Below are 21,464 nucleotides of genomic sequence, written 5' to 3' on the forward strand. Positions count from 1 at the left end.
ATGGGGTTGCAAAAAGTCAAACTCAACTTGAGAGATTGAGCACGCACGCACGTACGCGCATTGTTGATTCACTTTGCTGTATAGCAGAGCCGTCTATGGGGTCGCACAGAGTCGGACACGACTGAAGCGACTTAGCAGCAGCAGCAGCAGCAGAAGCTAATACAACTGTAAAGCAATTATACTCCAATAAAGATTAAAGAAATGAAATGGCCCCATGAATCCCAGCTTTAGGCTGGGCCTCATCCAACAGCAGGGGATGGATGGGATTTGGGGCTGGAGGGGCTGTGATTATGACTTTCGTGCTTTCCTGCCATGGAACTCGTGGTTTATTGATATAATATGTGACCCGGAGGGGCAAACCTAGCTGCTTTGTTTTTCACAGACCTATCCCCAATTCGCTGTCCACAGCCTCTTTGATGTGGAGAGAATTCCCTCCTTTGCCTGCTGCAGACTCGGCTCCTTTGCTGGAGTCTACTGTTGCTGTCTGCTGGCAGTCTACTTGCCTCAGGCTTTTGTCTCCAAATGTACACACACGCAATCTGCCAGCTTTCCAATCTGAGAACAATTTCCAGGCTACTGAAGGGGAAAGGGAGGTTTAGGCTCTCATTTGTTTTTAGGGGGAAAATGACATGCCATTTATTGTCCAGATAAATGACCAAATTAACACATCTGTGCAAACCAGTGACATAAATTTCAGCTAGAACTGGCTCTAAATTTATTAGATCTGTTAATATGTGGCACACAGAGAAAGAAAAAAATCCCCTTCTGCTGGAATTTACATAATCAGTCATTTCATCACCTTCAACAGTAAGGAATTTCTCTGTCCATTTTCTTATATGAAATTATTATTATTATTTTTTAATCTTTTGATCATGCCACACAGCATGTGGGATCTTAGTTGCCTGATAGGGATCAAATCGTGCCCCAAGCATTGGCAGCTTGGAGTCTTAACCACTGAACCACCAGGGAAGTCCCCACAATTCTTATACAGTAAAGATTCATGAGAAATAGGACTTATTAACCAGGAAGAGACTCAGCTCAAACTAGCCCTTGTTATATATATATATATACCAGCCTTGTTGTTGGGTCACATTTTTATAAAACTCAAAACAAAGATCATATTACAAGGTGATTTTCAGATATTATGAAATTCAAAATAGAATAGAGTTGGCCTGAGTATTTTTTTAAGTCACTAAAACAAAATATCAAAGATGCTTTCATCTCCAGACCCAAGGGTCAATTTAACTGTGGCAACTAAAAAGACTTTGGTTTTGGTTTTCAAAGCAATCAGTACCAAAAGCCATTCTGTTAAGAATTAAACACACATGGGAAATAAAATAGTGGGGAGTTCAGAAGGCGTTTCTGAAAAAACACTGGTAAGAACGGCTCTTAGGAACTTCCAGCAATGTTCTAGATACAGGCACTGTAACAGGGACTAGAGTTAAAGCTGCTTTAGCTCTGGTGTTTTCTGTGCCAGAGAAGCCTATGACATCTGCCTTTGATCATTAAAGAGATCCCAGTTGAGAAAAGGGTAATGGAGCATCATATTTGATAAAGCAAATGTAAATCAGGTAGTGATTATGATCACTTCTGACCACCCTCCATCACCTGGGAACACTGACATAATTACTCTGAGGACCATTATAAATATTAGGACCTGCAGACAGTGGCCTGGGAATAGAGCTTCTGTGCTTCAGGAAATAACAACCCTTGTCTCTGCCATTACATTGTTAGATATAATGTAATGTGACATATGGTTTCTGGGGCTTCCTTCCAGGTAGAAAAATGAATTAAGTCATTCTAACTTAGGCTCTCGGAGAAGGCAATGGCAACCCACTCCAGTACTCTGGAAAATCCCATGGGCAGAGGAGCCTGGTAGGCTGCAGTCCAGGAGGTCGCTAAAAATCAGACACAACTGAGTGACTTCACTTTCACGCATTAGAGAAGGAAATGGCAGCCCACTCCAGTGTTCTTGCCTGGAGAATCCCAGGGATGGGGGAGCCTGGTGGGCTGCCGTCTATGGGGTCGCAGAGTCGGACACAACTGAAGTGACTTAGCAGCAGCAACAGCAGCAGCAACATAGGTTCTAATTAAGGAATGGAAGACTTCAGCCTGCTCAGGGATATCAGTATAGGAGGAAAAGAGCAAAGCATATAAAAGTGAACAAGTTAATGCTTACAGCTTTGCTATCTAGAATTCTCCCCAGGCTCATGCTTTTGTACCAAAAATTGTTTACTTTTCTCATCATTTATCTTGCATTTGTGTATCTTATTATATTCTACTATTGATTAAATAATTTGTCCACAGAGCTCTCACATTTTAATCAAATTTATATTTGGCTCTACAAGGTATGCACATGAGTTTGAGTGAACTCCGGGAGACAGTGAAGGACAGGGCAGCCTGGTGTGCTGCAGTCCATGGGGTTTCAAAGACACGACTGACTCAACAACAACTAAAAGGTATCTAAAGTTCTCTGTTATAGAAGTAGCAGGAAATTCTGCTTCTGGTCGTGATGGAATAACAGGAATCAACTGACCCTTCTGCCTTAAACACATAAAACCCAATGAAAAAATATGAAATGGTGTTGTCTAGACTGGATGACAGAAAGCACAAAACAGGGGTCCCTGAGAAGGAAAACGAATGTGGTGAGCCCTAAGATTGTCCCAGCTGATCACACAGAGAATTCCCAGGCTGCAGTGCAGGGCAAGAGAACTCAAACAGAGCATGACAGTCTCGATGAGCTGATGGGACAGGGTTGCGAACTCAAGGAAGCCACGGTGCTAGAATGTGTGTGGCAGAAGAGCAGAGAGAAGAGAGCTGCCCAGAGAGTAGAGTCATCTAGAACAAAAGCTCCAGAGATCTTCAGAAGTTCTGCCTCGAGTGCTTAGCAGAGTGCGACTTGGTGCATGCATTTGAGCAAATACACTGAGGCTGGGAAAAGAACTTGCAGAAATGAATGGGCAGAGCAATCCTTGGAGTTCACACAAGCGCGGGATACATCTGGCTCCCACCAGTCAGAGTAGACAAATCTCATGATATATGGAGCATCAAATAAAGTACTCAGATGAGATTATCTCAGTATTGAGAAGCAAAATGAGCTCGAGATTAATTAAGATTTTAAGTAAGCCCCCAAAGAATCAAATTTTGTTTAAGTAACGTAACTGCATCCCACCAGTCCATCCTAAAGGAGATCAGGCCTGGGCGTTCAATGGAAGGACTGATGTTGAAGCTGAAACACCAATACTTTGGCCACCTGATGCAAAGAGCTGACTCATTTGAAAAGACCTTGATTCTGGGAAAGATTGAGGGCAGGAGGAGAAGGAGATGACAGAAGATGAGATGGTTGGATGGCATCACTAACTCAATGGATATGGGTTTGGGTAGATTCCGGGAGTTGGTGATGGACAGGGAGGCCTGGCTTGCTGTGGTTCATGGGGTCGCAAAGAGTCAGACACAACTGAGCGACTGAATTGAACTGCATCCCAGTGGCTCAGAGGGTAAACCGTCTATCTGCAATGCAGGAGACCCAGGTTCGATTCCTGGATTGGGAAGATCCCCTGGAGAAGGAAATGGCAACCCACTCCAGTACCCATGCCTGGAAAATCCCATGGACGGAGAAGCCTGGTAGGCTACAGTCCATGGGGTCGCAAAGAATCAGACACGACTGAGGGATTTCACTTTCTTTAAAGGAATACAGAAATATCTAGCAAATGGCAAGGTAAAATTCACAATGCCTTACATACAGCGAAAAATCAGTAGGCATTCCAGGAAGCAAGAAAGTATGAGCCATAGTGAGGTTAAAAATCAATTAATAGAAACAGAAATAGCAGTTATTGTACTTATATTCTATAGCTCAAGAAGGTTAAGAGATATAGGAGATGTCAAAAACACCTAAATCAAATTTCTACATATGAAAACTATAAAGTCTGAGATGAAAAACATATACACCAAATGGAATTAATGGTAGACATTGTAGAAGAGAGTAGTGAATTTAAGACAATAGAAATTATCCCAAATGAAACAGAGAAGAAAAAATGAAACATAAAAAGATGATCTGAGTATCAATGAATTCTGGGACAACTTCAATGATCAAATACTTAAGAGTCCTGAAAAACTAGGGTGGGTGGATACAGGAGTCAAATTTGAATAAATAAAGGCCAACGTTTTTCCAAATTTGATGAAAATTGTAAACCCACAGATGCAAGAAGCTCAACAAACCTCAAGTGCAAGAAACACCAAAGTACATCATAATCAAACTACTTAAAAGCAATGATTAAGAGAAAATCTTGAAAGAAGCCAGAAAAGAAAAGACATGACCTACGGAGGAACAACGGAGAAGTTAATGGCAACCCACTCCAGTATTCTTCCCTGGAGACTCCCATGGCCAGAGGAGCCTGGCAGGCCATGGTCCACAGGGTCGAAAGTAGACACAACTGAAGCAACTCAGCACTGAGGAACAAAGATAAGAAATACAATAGATTTATCACTGGAAACAATGCAAGCTAGAAGACAGTGAACACTACCTTCAAAATAACGAAAGAAAAAACTATCAACCTAGAATTCTACACTCAGATAAAATACCTTGCAAAAATGAAATAAAGAGTTTATCAGACATATAGAAGCTGAAATAATTCCTTGCCAACAGATCTGCACCACTAGAAATATTTCAAGTAGAAGGCAAATGGTATCAGATAGAAATCTGGATCTGTAGCATGAAAAGAGAAGCACCCGAAATGACAGATATGTAGGTAAATATAGCATATTTCCCCCCTTTATTTTGAAAGTCCCTTTAAAGGATAAGCGACTGTATTTACATCAATCAGTTAAAAGTTAGAGGATGGGGGAAAAACGTATCATGCTAAAATTAATCAAGAAGCTGTATCACTATCTGGAAAAATAGCTTTTAGAGAAAAAGAGTATCATCAGGCATAGGGTAACTCCACATGAAAAAGGGTGATTCATTAAGAATTAAGGTTGTTATGACAAGCTTAAATGCTGATGAACTTGACAATAGAATTTCAAAGTACCTGAAACAAAACTGATAGAAATGAAAGAAAAAACAAACAAACAAAAAAGCAGGACACGCCCAGCCCCCCACACACACTCCTTTGGGTTTCATTTTAGCTTAAAATATAGTGTTACTGGATTAAATCACATTCCTGAAATTTGCTAGTACTTTTCTAGATTAAAAAATACATTCAATCAAACTGATATTGTAAAGCAACCATCAATTAATTAAAAATAAACAAATATAATTTAAAAAATAAAGAATTTGTTCAACAAGATGCCATTTTCCTGAGCTGTATTACCTTCTCATCAACTGCCAGACCAAGGCCAACGTTAGGGTGCGGTTTCCTTCATTGAGGTCTTGTCCCCCAATGCCAACCAGGGAGAACTTTGCTTGATTCTTCCCCAGTTCCACTGCATAGTTACAATTCTCAAGCTGTTAATGAGCAGGAAACAATCTAATGTCATCATCTCTTTGATGATAAATACCAGAGGAAGTAAGATGATAAAAATAGACACAAAATGAAATAATAAGGTCAGACTGAATAATCTCTCAAGTCTCTAGTTCTGCAATTCTAGGATTCTAAATTAGTCAAATAATTTTCCATCTTTTTAAAAAATTTTATTTGGCTGCACCGGGTCTCAGTTGGGGCATGCAGGATCTGGTTTCCCAACCAGGACTGAAACCCCAGACACCCTCCAATGGGAGCTTGGAGTCTTAACCACTGGACCATCAGGGAAGCCTGATTTATTTCCACCTTTTCTTAAAGAGTGCCACTCACTCTCATCAAAAGAAAAAAAAATATCCATAGTGTACCAGGTGTAAAGCCAAAATGAGTTATTATGATGACCATTTTCATGGCTCTATCCCATGACATAATTAGAAAGCCATACTAAATAACCTGTCTATAATATCCCTAAAATAGTTGCATTTGTAGAGACTGACCTGGAAAATCCAGATCCTGTAAGCACACAGTAGACCGACATATGGGATGGGTGTTCCCGTGGCTACGATTCACGGATTACTGGGTCACAGGGACAATAAATGGTGGGAAATGTTCGTGCCACCCCCATGGCTGTGGCTGCTTTTACAAAACAATGTGTTCTCACTAGACATACTATTTGTACATGTCAAACTGTTAGCACAGGTTTCGATCCTTTAGAAAATTAGAATGAGGATCTTGCTGGAGGGAAAGGCACCCCACAGCTCTGCTTGCTCTAATTATCTTAATTAGAATTTTTACATCATGACGCTTAAAGACATCCAACACAGAATTATAAATAAGCAATCAGCTGAAATAATGAACTCCCTTTAATAAAAACCACTCAGGTTTCTGATTGCTGTACTCTTAAGTTAATCCCTGGATAAGCATTTCTTATCTGAGCTTGGCTTCCTGATAAAAGTATTCACACGGTGCTCTTGTGGGCTTATGACTTCATCTGACGACCAGAACCTCACAAGAGTCATCATTTACCTTCTTCATGTTACCCCCTAGTTTGGGGTATGGTGGTTTGTTTACTCTGCTCCAGTCAACAGGGACTTTAATCTTTTCATAGAGCTGGAAGATGACCAGGGCATCTGATAAGTCACTAAATGAAAACAAACACAAAGAATTCTCAGATACCCAACATTTATGGAGGGCCTGGAGCAAGCTAGGCAATTCTTTACACATTAGTTCAAGGAACATTCCCAGCAACTTGGCCACACTGGTATCAGTCACTTCATCTTTAGAGGGGAGGAAATTCTGACTCAGAGAAAGGGAGGGAGCTTCCTAGAAGTGTCCTCCAGGTGTGACCACTAATACCTCTTCAGCAGAAACATATATTCTCCAGAAAAATAAATAGCTCCAACAGCATTGGAGACACGCCCACAAACTGAACATTTACTGTTTGGCCTGCTTGTGAGCAGATCTTGGGTAGATGTGTCAGAGAGTCGATTTGTTCTTTTGCTGCTGGATTATGAATTTTGTACAGTAAGTCCCCAACATATGAACCTTCAAGTTGCAAACTTTCAAAGACGCAAATGTATGTTTGCATGTCTAATTACATAAGTTAGAGCATGTGTCTGGCATACATTGTCATGCGCCTGCACCCTCTACAAGTGGCTATGCTTCTGGGTACTTGACTGTACAGGCTTCCCTGGTGGCTCAGACAGTAAAGCGCCTGTCTAGAATGCGGGAGACCCGGGCTCGAGCCCTGGGTTGGGAAGATCCCCTGGAGAAGGAAATGGCAATCCACTCCAGTACTATTGCCTGGAAAATCCCATGGACAGAGGAGCCTGGTAGGCTACAGTCTATGGGGTCACAAAGAATCGGACACAACTGAGTGATTTCATTTCATCTTCCCTGGTGGCTCATCGGAAAAGAATCCACCTGCCAATGCAGGAGATGTGGGTTTGATCCCTGGGTTGGGAAGATCCTCTGGAGAAAGAAATGGCAACCCACTCCAGTATTCTTGCCTGCGAAATTCCATGGACAGAGGAGCCTGGCAGGCTATAGTCCATGGGGGAACAAAGAGTCGGACACGACTGAGCGACTGAACATGCTCGTAGGATGCGCATATAGAGTACAGTATCTTTATTTCTTGCCTGTCCGTTGATGCCAGCCCCTGTGTGCCAGCTGCTGTACTGTACCACAATACTTTCCAAGGTACCGTAAGATTAAAAATGTTTTTCTTTATTTTTGTGTTTGTTTTTAATGTATTATTTGTGTGGAAAGTATTATAAACCTATTACAGTACAGTACTACATAGCCGATTGCGTTAGTTGGTTACCTAGGCTGACTTTGTTGGGCTTTTGAACAAAATGGGCTTATGAACACCCTCTCCGAATGGAACTCATTCATATGTAGGGGACTTGCTATACTAAATACATAGCAAGGTTGGTGTATGCAAGTGAGTTTTTCAACACCTGCTGCTCAATTCGGCGTTTCCCCTCTTCTCACTGAGGTGCGCACATTTTTCGAAGAGAACTGCACACCAGAGTGATATCTGAAATCTTGGGCATCTTCACAGGTCTTGGTATCTCATATTCAGGAAGAGGCCCTCAATATTCTTACCTGTACAAATGATTGACTCGCGGGTTTACACCCAAGGAGTTCATCCAGTTCCTAAACGTCCGCTCTTCTCTCGTCTCACCTAAATGAATGAAGGCTAGTTATCTTTCAGGCACCAAGAAAATATGCTTTTTTATGATCAAAGTTTAACTAAAGCAGCTGTCACAAACACCGAAAGTAGAATTAAAAAATATAAAAACCCTAATGGATTTGAATGAGGGTTGCTATTCTGCATTAATTGTTTTTCCATTTCAGTTCAATGAGAGCAGCATCTATTATTATTAACAGCGTACAAGAGCCCATGAGGGTAAACTGTTCAGGGTTGTCCCTCAAAGGCTTACATTCTTTCTGGAAGAATATGTGTTTTGAGAATCAAAGAGGGATCATGCAAGCTAGAGGGCTACCATATGAGGTGGATATTTATATTTGAGTTCAGATAAAGGAGAAAATTGTACAGGCTACATTTGGAGGCAGTGCAATTTGAGCTCTACCTTAGAGGGCTAGTAAAATCTGGATGGTAAAGAGAAAATAGGAGGGGATGTGGGGGGACGGGGTAGGAGATTATGTAAATATGAACACAAAGGGAACGACAGACAAGGTCTGTATTAAGACCATTAGAAACTGACTTTTCAGATATCTGTGTAGTGCAGTCCACACCGATAAGGCTGTCTAGTGGCTGGAACCAGAATCGGGGATCTTTGGATGCCAGGTAGCAGATTTTGGTTGATATATTAGACAATGACAGTCATTATGGGTTCTTTTTTAATTACTATAATAAATTCTCGAGCAAGGCAGAGTTATAATGAAAGCAGTACTATGATGTGTTTGGCAGCAGTGCGCAGAATTACTGAAAGGCAATATGCATTTAAATTAAACACACAGAGGGGACAGTGTTTGACACCAGCACATAGGCGCATTCAAGTGCTTGATGGATGGAGGGCTAGGCCCCTAAGACCTATTGAAACAGTTTGTGTATGATTTAGTAAGAGTCCGGAAGAGCAGAAAGGAAAAATAACAATCTAAAAGTCGTTCTGTGGGAAGAATTATTAGTATTTGCTGATTCAAGAGATTTAGGGGTGAAGGAGAGGAAGATACCAAAGTGGAACCCAGGGTTTTGGTGACTGAAGACAGAAAAATGTGGTATGATTCATGGAAATGGAGAATTTCTAAACGAGAGTGGATGGGATGGGAGGTTGGGGGGTGGGTAGAGAGGCAATGCAGGAGGGGGGAAATGATCAATTCTGCTTTTCATATTGATCAATTCTGATCAATACGCTGAATTTCAAGCGACAGTGATGGACCCAAATGTAGATGATCTAGAAGCAGCTGGAAATGGGTGGTGAGAGGGCTTGGCATACAAACTTGGTAGTCAACAGAATGCATGGGCCCCTGACCACCACACATCAATCATACAAATGCAGAGCGCTGGAACATGGATTGACTGCATTTCCAGCTGGAGTAAAGCACTGCAGAAAAGGATTAATCTTTAAAATGTAGATTTCCTTTTTTGGGGGATATTCATTTATTATTATTTTTGCATTGATTTTTCTATCTCAATATTGGGACTCATTCACAATGGAAAAAAGGGAAAAACATCTCTGGCAACTTCACCTATTAGAACCTGACTAAAAGCTATGTGACTTTTATCTAGGTTTAGGGCATTAACCCCCTAAATATAACTGTCATGGATTTTGCCTCAAAATATTATTCCATGACCCCCATTACCCAAATCAGAGACAAAACAAAAACCTCAGTAAGCACCTCTTAGCATAAGTTAAATATCACTTTTAGATGACAAGTGGCTGCAATTTCTTGCCTCTAGGAATTAACACTCTGTCCATTAAGTACATAAATTAGGCTTTTGGAACTCAGGATTTATTTCATCCAATAATTAAATGCACTGTCTTCCCTAAAACATTTAATTCTGATAATGGATGAAGCCCATGTATAATGGATGCGATAGAATGGTAGTTGATTATTCCTCCTTGGCTGTAATTGACTTGATTAATCTATTTATTCTCTTTGTTAGGTACCAGAGAATTGATGACCTGTTCGCAAATCTCCCACGTGAGGGGCTTATGTTTGCTTAGGAGGTGATTCTGAATTACTCTTGAATTACAACTGTGACTGCTTCTCAGAACATTTACCCTACTGATTTCCAGTTACCTTCAAGAGCCCCCCAGTCGATGTCCTGATTCTCAGGCTTGTGCAGGGCAGGGTATTTGTTAAAGAGGTTGGCAATAAAAGCCAAGTTCAGCTTGGGGTTTCCTCGGACAACATCCGTGGCGGTGACAAACTGGCGGCAGCCCAGCCTCTCCGCCTGCTGCAACATGCATTCTGCCCTCTGGATGTCGTCTTTCTCCTGCGATGGAAAAGGACACCCATCTCAAGGCTGGGTCAGAGCTTCTCCAGACACAAAGCAGACACGGGTTACATGAAAAACAGACGGGCATCTTACCAAAACCCTCAGTGTTCGACCTCAGGGAGACACCTAATAAGAGCAAATCATTCCTTCCATTTGCCTGGACCCACATCACAAGGGCGCTTCCCTGGTGGCTCAGACAATAAATAATCTGCCTGCAATGTGGGAGACCCAGGTTCTATCCCTGGGTTGGGAAGATCCCCTAGAGAAAGGACTGGCTACCTACTCCAGTATCCTCCCATGGACAGAGGAGCCTGGTGGGCTACAGTTCATGGGTCACGAAGACTCAGACATGACTGAGTGATTAACACACACACACACACACACAAATCAGAGTTTCAAGTAAGAGGAATATCCACTTAATTAATCGAGTCTTCCTATCTTTATACAGAGCAGGACCATTTCAGATGAATGGCTGTCTCGTTTTTAAAGAGATGCAATAGATTCTACAATTTTATCATTTAAGTTGATCTTAATTATTTTCAACCATTAGGCTTTCTTTTTATTATCTTCTGGCATAGCAGCAGCAGTAGTAATATTAGTCGCTCAGTTGTGTCCGACTCTTTGAAACCCCATGCACTGTAGCCCATCAGACTCCTCTGTCCATGCGATTCTCCAGGCAAGAATACTGGAGTGGGTAGCTGTTCCCTTCTCCAGGCAATCTTCTTGTACAGACTTCACAAAAAGTTCATTTATCAAATAATAAATTACATTTATTTTTAGTTCATTAAAAATATTTACATCTGCAAACAAGCGTTTTTGATTAGTTTAACTTCTTTACCCACATTCAGCTGGTGTACCTGCAACTCTGACAAGATAAAATTTAACCTACATAGTGTCACTGATAGAATATATAACACCAATTTGGCTTTGCAGACTTCAGATTGAACATCAATAAACTGTGGAAAATTCTGAAAGAGATGGGAATACCAGACCACCTGATCTGCTTCTTGAGAAATTTGTATGCAGGTCAGGAAGCAACAGTTAGAACTGGACATGCAACAACAGACTGGTTCCAAATAGGAAAAGGAGTTCGTCAAGGCTGTATATTGTCACCTTGCTTATTTAACTTCTATGCAGAGTACATCATGAGAAACGCTGGACTGGAAGAAACACAAGCTGGAATCAAGATTGCCGGGAGATATATCAATAACCTCAGATATGCAGATGACACCACCCTTATGGCAGAAAGTGAAGAGGAACTAAAAAGCCTCTTGATGAAAGTGAAAGTGGAGAGTGAAAAAGTTGGCTTAAAGCTCAACATTCAGAAAACGAAGATCATGGCATCTGGTCCCATCACTTCATGGGAAATAGATGGGGAAACAGTGGAAACAGTGTCAGACTTTATTTTTCTGGGCTCCAAAATCACTGCAGATGGTGACTGCAGCCATGAAATTAAAAGACGCTTACTCCTTGGAAGGAAAGTTATGACCAACCTAGATAGAATATTCAAAAGCAGAGACATTACTTTGCCAACAAAGGTTCGTCTAGTCAAGGCTATGGTTTTTCCTGTGGTCATGTATGGATGTGAGAGTTGGACTGAGAAGAAGGCTGAGTGCTGAAGAATTGATGCTTTTGAACTGTGGTGTTGGAGAAGACTCTTGAGAGTCCCCTGGACTGCAAGGAGATCCAACCAGTCCATTCTGAAGGAGATCAGCCCTGGGATTTCTTTGGAAGGAAGGAATGATGCTAAAGCTGAAACTCCAGTACTTTGGCCACCTCATTCGAAGAGTTGACTCATTGGAGAAGACTCTGATGCTGGGAGGGATTGGGGGCAGGAGGAGAAGGGGACGACAGAGGATGAGATGGCTGGATGGCATCACTGACTCGATGGACGTGAGTCTCAGTGAACTCCAGGAGTTGGTGATGGACAGGGAGGCCTGGCGTGCTGTGATTCATGGGGTCGCAAAGAGTTGGACACGACTGAGCGACTGATCTGATCTGATACAATACAACGCTCCTCCGCCACTGCGGCCGCGACTTGGTCTGAGCGCCAGGACCCTCCGGCGGACCACTCCACAGCTATGGAAGACATGAACGAACGAGTACAGCGACATAGAAGAATTCGCAGAGGGATCCAAGATCAACGCGAGCAAGAACCAGCAGGATGATGGTAAAATGTTTATTGGAGGTTTGAGCTGGGATACAAGCAAGAAAGATCTAACTGAATATTTGTCTCGATTTGGGGAAGTTGTGGACTGCACGATGAAAACAGATCCTGTTACTGGAAGATCAGGAGGATTTGGATTTGTGCTTTTCAAGCATGCTGCTAGTGTTGATAAGGTTTTGGAACTGAAAGAACACAAACTGGATGGCAAATTGATAGACCCTAAAAGGGCCAAAGTTTTAAAGGGGAAGGAACCCCCAAAAAAGGTTTTCGTGGGTGGATTGAGCCCAGATACTTCGGAGGAACAAATTAAAAGAATATTTTGGAGCCTTTGGAGAGATTGAAAATATTGAACTTCCTGTGGATACAAAAACAAATGAAAGAAGAGGATTTTGCTTTATTACATACATAGACGAGGAGCCAGTAAAGAAATTGTTAGAAAGCAGATACCATCAAACTGGTTCTGGGAAGTGTGAAATCAAAGTTGCACAACCCAAAGAGGTATATAGCCAGCAACAGCAGCAACAAAAGGGAGGAAGAGGTGCTGCAGCTGGTGGGCGAGGTGGTACTAGGGCTCGAGGCCGAGGTCAGGGCCAAAACTGCAACCAAGGATTTAATAACTATCATGATCAAGGATATGGAAATTACAGTGGTGCCTATGGTGGTGATCAAAACTGTAGTGGCTATGGCGGCTATGATTATACTGGGTATAACTATGGGAACTATGGATATGGACGGGGATATGCAGACTACAGTGGCCAACAGAGCACTTATGGCAAGGCATCCCGAGGGGGTGGCAATCACCAAAACAATTACCAGCCGTATTAAAGGGGACACTGCCGAAAACAGGAAGAGATTGCTAAAGTAACCATCTTGCAGGAAGACACTGAAGGTTGGTCTTCTGTTGATCTAAGATGATTATTTTGTAAAAGACTTTCTAGTGTACAAGACACAATTTGTGTCCAATTGTATGTAGCCGCCAATTAGTTTTCTTGGTTTTTACTTTGTCTTTTGCTATCTGTGTTATGACTCTGTGGATTTGTGTTTATACAGACTTTGTTTGTATGATTACATGTTAAACCCCAAATAAATGCTTCCTTATGTGATTGTTTTTCTATATCAGGTACTAAATAACTCTGTAAAAGTGTAATTTTAAATAAGCAATGATAAACGCACAGTTTATTTTGTAGGGAGTCTTGCTCCATAGGAAGAGAAAACTGTGGTCCTTTATGAATAGGCAGCTACAGTGTCTGCTCTGTTGCCCTTGTTTGTTAGATGTATTCTGTACTCTTAAGGGAGAAGGAAATGGCAACCCACTCCAGTGTTCTTGCCTGGAGAATCCCAGGGACGGGGGAGCCTGGTGGGCTGCCGTCTATGGGGTCACATAGAGTCGGACACGACTGAAGCAACTTAGCAGTAGCATGCTCTTAAGACTTCATTTTCCTCTCTAACCGAGGCTTCCATCATAACCTTTAATGTTGTTTCCTCTCTGCCTATCTGGAGACATTGTCATGTCTCCAGAAGCTTTCATGTCTCCACAGAAAGCTTCTGTGGCATAGTTATACTGTTGTGATTAGTGGGAGCTTTCTAGTAGACCATGAGTCTCTGGTTATATTTTGAAAAGTACATTTTAATGGCACAAAGCATGCTGGTAGCTCCTTTTATGAAGAAAATGTTTTGCTTTGTTCTTGTCTCCGGAAAGGCATTTTTTAATGGATTGTTGTATTCAGTGGTCTGCTAGAAAGAGCTTTGACTAATCATAATATCATAACTTTGTTTTCTTGATTTAAATGTCCAGATATACCCATTGCGGAGTCGGGGGCCTAAAGCTGTGTTATAAGAGCTACAGGTTAAGAATAGCAGATATAGTTAGATTTTACACAACAATTTTGGCAAATAGGTATGAAGTTATTAAAGTTTGAACAAAACTTAGATTAAAAGATTTGAAGTAGTAGCTAAGTCAATTAATTGTATTCTATTCTGTTGGTTTAATGTCACAGCAAGCACCAAACTGAACAAAATGTTTTCTCTTGGGGCCTTGTTAGGAAGCTGTACTGGGTGTTAACTGTTAGATGGTGTGAGTTCTTAGAAGGCATGGGTAGTGGGTTTCAGTCATTTTTTTATGTGGTTAGTGCATGAGCTGAGTAGCTGAGCATAATCACACTCAGACATAAAAGAATAATGGAGAAGGCTAACCCTTGATTCTCATGTAAATGCAAGTCTTGTGTGACCAAGTCATGTCATGACAACACATCTTCCTGGTGCATTAAAAAGAAAGCCTTTTAGCTCTAGATTTGGGAGGATATCCTAGATAAGTTCAAGTCTTGAATTTTACATTCAGTGTAGTTAACTGAGTTTAATGTTTTCGGTCTTGTTGCCTTGGTTTCATGCTCGCCATTAGGATTGGCATGCATGTTTACCTGTGGAATAGTTCACCTCACCTTCAGCCACGTGTAAATGTTTTTGTGCTAATGAACCTGCCTCTTGCTTTCCTTGGTGCTTGCAACTTTCTTTATTCCAGTGATGTTTGTACTTGATGGGCTATCAAGTTATAATGCTTTTGGACTTGTTTTGCTATTTGACCTTAAACCTAAGCCAAGTACCAGTGTTGGCTATTGCAAGGGATTGTTTATTCTTTCAACATGCAACCTTAGGGGACAGAAAGGAGATTTTCATTTTAAGTTATGTTGTCAAGTCAGTAGGTACAGTGTCTTTAGGGCAGTAAATCTTGTAAGTTCAAATATATGATTAGGTGACAAGTTGACACTGAGATTGTCCTTCCCCTGATCAAAAATGAATAAAAGCTTTTTTTAAACAAACAAACAAAAAAGTCTATCCAAATAGGACTAGAGAATTTCTAGTCATTTATAAGCAGACTCTTGTAATAGAAGACTTAAGTTTTGTTGAAACACAGTTCACTGCCTTTTAATGCTCTTAAAAGTCTATGAAAGCACTAATTTTCAGACAACTAGAACTTACTAAAACTGGAATTATCTCTTAATATGATGCTTTACTAGTTAATACTATAGATTATATATTTCAGATGCTTTACTTCTCATTCAGGAATGAGTTTTTTTCTTTCAAATTTATTTTTAAAAAATATTTATTTATTTTTTGGCCGAGTTAGGTTCTGGTTGTGGTACGTAGGAACTACACTGTGTAATTCAGGATCTTTTGTTGCAATGCATGGACTCCACTCCTCTCTTTGCTTAATGTTTAGTTCCAGATTCAATTTTCCACAATTACTACCCCAAACTGTTAACAGTTTTTAAAAATTTAACAGGGATGTTAAATTTTAAATGTTTAAATGTTAAATTTTTAAAATTTAAAAATTTAAGCAGAGATGTCCACTCATGGACCTCGAACCAGCATCACGCAGGGCAATGGAACCACCAATGCAGAAGAACAATGGCATCGACACACGACTTGGGGTGTGGACTTACCCTCAGTCCTGACATGTCAATAACAACAGCAGGAATACCTTCTTCATCTCCTTTTGGAGCCACCTGTTCAAGCAGGTGGTAATAAGCTTTCGAGTCCTGTGAGAAATGAGGAAATTACAATTTCAAGATGGCATAGCTAATTAGACACTTAGCACAACAATAATTTCCCCAAAGCAAACATATTTCATTTCTTATCCAACTATCATTCAAGAATGCAACTTAATTAACAAAGCTGGGAACATTCACTAATTTTCATTTTCCACTTGTCCTTTACATATTATATTTATTTGCCTTTCTTTCTAAAAGAAGTATAACAGTTAAAAATACAGGACATACATAAAAGGCAACCCAAAGAAGCAAATACTATTCTGCTGCCCTCAGGGGAGAAAATAATTTATTTACATGTATTAAATTGTATACAGGAAAATATATATACCTTTATATTGCTGTAGAAGTCAGTCAGCTAAGGTTTAATTTAAAAAAAAAGTGACAGAAAAAGGAAGCAGAAGTTTAAAGCAGAGTTTAAAAATACATTTAAATGGACAATCAGCAAAAGAAAAAGATTTCACAGACAAAAAATTGAAGCATTCACAAGCAGTCTTTATGCCAAAGGAGAAATATTAAGTGCACTTAATATTGATCAAGAAGCTAGAAAAAGTGATTAAATTTCATTATCTCAGGATATAGATATTGAATTATCATGTTTTCTTAGATTCTGGAAATAGGTTTATTGACAAGAAATTTTCTGAATCACAGTCAAAGTTTCTCATTCAATGAAAGCATACAAATTTTCAGGTAATTTGTTATTTAAATCGCTGAAAGACATCTGTTTCTCTGTTTGTTTTTGAAAACTGGGTAGAGCCTGTGGAAACCAGAGGTACGCTCACCCTTGTGACCTTGGAAAGATGAGAAGAGACAGTGCCAGGCCCTGATGCTGCATCCGGGACCAGATTTGAGTCTCTTCATGCTACCCTCCCCTTCTCTTACTTTCTGCTATAGCTCTTTCAAAGTCAGTGAAAGTTCCATGCAGCTGTTCTGTTGTTTAGTCCCTAAATTGTGTCCTACCCTTGCAACCCCATGGACTGTGGCCCACCAGGCTCCTCCGTCCTTGGGATTCTCCAGGCAAGAATATTGGAGTGGGTTGCCATTTCCTTCTCCAGAGAATCTCCCCGACCCAGGGAGCAAACCCAGGTCTCCTGCATTGGCAGGTGGGTTCTTTACCATCTGAGCCACCAGGGAAGCCCTCCATGCAGATGTTAGGCATGAATAAAATCTGCATGTCACATGTCACATCCATTTAGCTTTGCTAAGAGTCATCTCATTTCATGGGACCCTAAGAAACGTGTTTCACTCTGTGTTGGGTGTCTTCCCCTCCTTTGCTGACTTGCTGTGATTTAAAGGCATCCCCTCAAGTTGCCAGAGGTTGACTTATACATCTCAGCACTGACCTAGGTGGTGATGCAGCTGCTCCTGGAGAACAGCCACAACCCCTGTACCTGTGCTCAGCCTGCCAGCTCCCATCTCATGTTCTAAAGAACACAGCCTTTCAGTCACAGGAAATCAGGTACATTTATGGCTCAGACTAAGCATCCTAATTTTGTCTGGAAAGTGTGGCTGAAATAATGGCCAAGTCTAACTGTTGAGTGCAGAGGGAGATAATGCTGTCCAACTGCTAATTCTAGGCTGGCTGCTCATGCCAGAAGAATGTGAATAACCAATGAAATTGTGTAGTTAGAAAAAAAAATGGCATTACTAGCTTATGTCCTAAGGAATAGGAGACTTTCCATCTAGAAGCTTTGCTCTAGATGGCAGACCTTGAATTCTAAAAGCCAGAGAAAGAGGGAAGATGTCACTCAAGAATCAAAAGCTGGAGTTGATGCTCAGTGAGTCACGTGACCTTTCCTCTGACCCTTCGTCTTTGGAGAAAATGTCTTTTTTTAACTTTTGAGAAAGTGGAAGACTGAATTATTTTCCTCACATTGCACACCATCATCTCATACCATTTCCTACTGGGGATTGACATTCCTTCCTGCTCCTTAAGCTCTTTCTATCTGGATATATCTATCATCAATGCCAACAAGCTGGTCCTTTCACCCTGACATGGAACTTTTCACAAACTTGCAAACCGCAAAGCATGTTTCCTTAGCTTTTCAACCTTTGGATCCCTGTTGTAGGATTAATTGTGTCTTCTACATTTTCTGGGGTTAATTCTCATTGCAGATGATTTCCAGAATCATTATCTTTACAGTATCACTCTGGTTTCTACAAATGCAAAGCTTTCAAGAAGTTTACAAATTGTTTTTAGAGGAGCACTGTGTATGGTGGTCAAGGACCATGGAGATCAACTGCTCAAGTAGAGCCCGGGCCCCATTCTCCAGCTCTGTGAACTTGAACAAGTTCCTTATATTCTCTTTACCTGGGTTTCCTTACCTGCAAAATGAGCAAAGAATAACTCTTATCTCAAAGACGTGTCATGAGGATTAGCAGAGTCGATACATGCATAAGGCAGTTAGAACAGTACCTGGCATGCAGTCTTTGCTATGATTAGTGTAATTAGAAGAGTAATCCTGGTTTGATTTTCTTTGGAAAGGAATCCCCATCTGATGCTCCCGTTGACAAAATCAGAAAGACATTAGAATCCTATGGAGGCTCTCTTCACCTGAAAATCAGTCTTATCTCTTGCCCTTTGTCTATTTCACCCTCATCGCTCTGTATCGGGATGTTGAAACTCTAGGGAACACCCATCATGTTTGATGCCATGCAGTTACTAGGGCCTCGGACAGATCTGCATGGGGCCCAGAGCTGGGGCTGCACACGGACCTGAGAACGGCCACTCCAACCAGCCCTGAACTTCTGAAGAGATGAAGCCTGTATCTTTGTCTGTCTCCATTAACGCCCATATTCCCTCCACTGCTGTGGTTAATCGCATTCCAACTCCAGTCCTCCTACCTTGATGTCGCTGCTGAAGTTGTTGATTTTGTTGCAGCCTGCGTTTTCCAGGTGGTAGTTAGCCCATCTCAGCAGGAGCTCCTCGGGAGAGAGTTTCATCAGGTCTTCCAGGCTCTCCCCTTCTCTCAGAAGAGCAGCCAGCGCTGAAGAAACACAACGACCGAATAAAAATGAACACAGGGGATACTTGGGGTGGGAGGGGATCAGTGACAACTTAAATCAATGCAGGGGATCAGGAGTGGGGGGTTAGTGACAACTTAAACTGAGCCCTGCTGGGAAGGCAAAGGTAGCAAGCTATCTCTCTGGGATAGAGGGATGTATAGCCTTGGCCATGGAATAAACATCTTAGTATTATTCCCTAAAAAGAGGTATAAGGTATTATGAGCCTATTTATTATCCCCATTTTGGGGGTGGAGAAGAAAGTGAAATTGAATTGCTTAGTCGTGTCTGACTCTTTGCGACATCTGGACTGTCCATGGAATACTCCAGGCAAGAATACTGGAATGGGTAGTCATTCCCTTCTCCAGAGGATCTTCCTGACCCATGGATCGAACCTGGGTCTCCTGCAGAATTGCAGACAGATTCTTTACCATCTGAGCCACCAGGGAAGCCTCTATGGGTGGAGAAGGCATGACACCAGTGAACGTCAGCACGAGGCCTAAGAGTACAGGGGCAGAGCTGTGGGAATGATCAAGACCATCGACTGGAATACTCTGCTGGGTCTGTTAGAACACATTTCATGATAGGACATTTTTACTTTCAAGAGATCAATTTTGTGATAACGACAATGTCGTCTTGTGTATTTTCATAGGTGTTTTATATTTCAAATGCTTACCTGCATAATGACAGCAAGTCAAAAAAGTGCAATTAACTCTTTCCTCTGTGTTTCCTGGATGAATTAAATCACTTCTGCTCAGCGAGAAGGTCTAAATGTAGCTGAGGTCATTATTTGCAAATCAATATTCTTTCTGATGTGTTCTAAGTTTCCCTATTTGCTTTTTAATTCTTTATATTCTGTTTAATATAATACACTGGTTTTCGAATGGTACCCCAGAAGTCTTCACTGGGTATTTTGATTTGGACGTGTTCACAAAATGTATATATAACTAAAGGCCAGAATCTGGCTACAGATGTCATATTAGTAGGATCTATACAGGAAAAATGAAAGGTAACAGTGCTTAGTATTGAATCTGTCAATACTACTTCTGTCCAAGGAACAGGCTGAATGTTGAAACAGTTAGGATGCTGACAGCAGATGGAGTAAGACTGACAGCTACAATATCTGGTTGAGAACTCTGAACCCCTAAATATAATTTCCTACAACCTTGGTAAAAAGAGATTGCATTTCTCCTAATCTGGTACTATCACTGCTGTATATGAACGCGAATTGCTTTGTAAAATCCAAGTTTAAAATAGCCTAATTTGTTACAAAGCGTCTAAAGGCAAAGTGAACTCAGAAAAGCTCTTGAGGTTGGAGTCCCAGACAGCTAGACAGAGCTACAGGCTCTAAACAAGCCTCCTTATGAGTCTGTGGTCTTTAAAAGGCATTTGCTCTGTTGTTTTAAAAAGTCTGGGCAGTGTGGACAGAATGGGTTATAGTAAAATGGACTGGATATAACTATAGTTTCAAAAACTGAAGATTCTGAGCTTGACAACTCATGACATCTTCCTTGTACAACCCTCAACATCGGCATTAACGAAAAGTCAGGCCATTATTCACGTCTGAGGCTTTGTTCATACCTTCGTTTCTGCTGAGCTCGATGTCGGCAAATAACCCAATCTTGATGACCTGCCACAACAGTCCCAGGACCAGGTAAGGCTTCCCCTCCTTTAAGTCCTCAGCGCCGATATTAACCACGTGGCACCCGATGGCTGAGGCAGAGTTCAGAGCCAGGTTCAAATTTTCCTGAAGGAGAAAAAGTAATGCAAGTCTTGTTTTTGACTTTGCAGATGCCAAATGATCATTATTGACTGGCAAAGCAACAGTGTTTTGCTTCTGGAAAGTTCACGGGTCTAGAGGCATTGTCTTCACTAGGCTTAAATATCAGAAAAAAGCAGGAATATCCGGAAGAGAAAATCTAGCAACCTAGATACTAGGATCAGGCAGCTCACCCTGGTCAGGACGAAACTAAAGAGTCCTATTTTTTCACACTGCTCTGTGATGGAGCCTCCACACTCAGCATCTCCATCAGCCAGCAGTCAAGGGGCACCTTTGAGGACAGTCACTGTCTTGTCACTGGTTATTGTCAATAACCCAGCTGTTGATGAAAATCAAGGTCATAAAAGAGAACACCAAAACAGCTTTCTGACTTGCAGACTAGATACTGAAGGAATGAAAAAGATACAAATCAACTTCCTGGAAAAGACATGGTAGTTTTTACTAGGATAATTTATTGAGTATCCATAAAATCTAGGGTCCTTGAGTACACACAACATATATAAAGATACACATATGCCTATCTACACACATACAGATTATATGT

General features: G+C 41.2%; 1 protein-coding gene and 1 pseudogene across 2 annotated transcripts in view; one reads left to right on the top strand and one right to left on the bottom strand.

Moving 5' to 3' along the window:
• LCP1 (lymphocyte cytosolic protein 1) overlaps positions 1-21,464 on the bottom strand; it is a 106,629-nt gene that overhangs the window by 11,816 nt on the left and 73,349 nt on the right. For both annotated transcript variants that reach the window (XM_061434580.1, XM_061434579.1), the window contains exons 7-13: positions 20,722-20,887; positions 18,982-19,124; positions 16,033-16,128; positions 10,227-10,422; positions 8,064-8,142; positions 6,483-6,597; positions 5,310-5,443 (exon numbers count right to left, since the gene is read on the bottom strand). In XM_061434580.1, the coding sequence (XP_061290564.1) occupies positions 5,310-5,443; positions 6,483-6,597; positions 8,064-8,142; positions 10,227-10,422; positions 16,033-16,128; positions 18,982-19,124; positions 20,722-20,887 (929 nt within the window). The remainder of the gene's footprint in view (positions 1-5,309; positions 5,444-6,482; positions 6,598-8,063; positions 8,143-10,226; positions 10,423-16,032; positions 16,129-18,981; positions 19,125-20,721; positions 20,888-21,464) is intronic.
• On the top strand, positions 12,423-14,097 carry LOC133258064 (heterogeneous nuclear ribonucleoprotein D-like; annotated as a pseudogene).

Source organism: Bos javanicus, chromosome 12 (genome assembly GCF_032452875.1).
Source record: "Bos javanicus breed banteng chromosome 12, ARS-OSU_banteng_1.0, whole genome shotgun sequence".
Classification (NCBI taxonomy): Eukaryota; Metazoa; Chordata; class Mammalia; order Artiodactyla; family Bovidae; genus Bos; species Bos javanicus.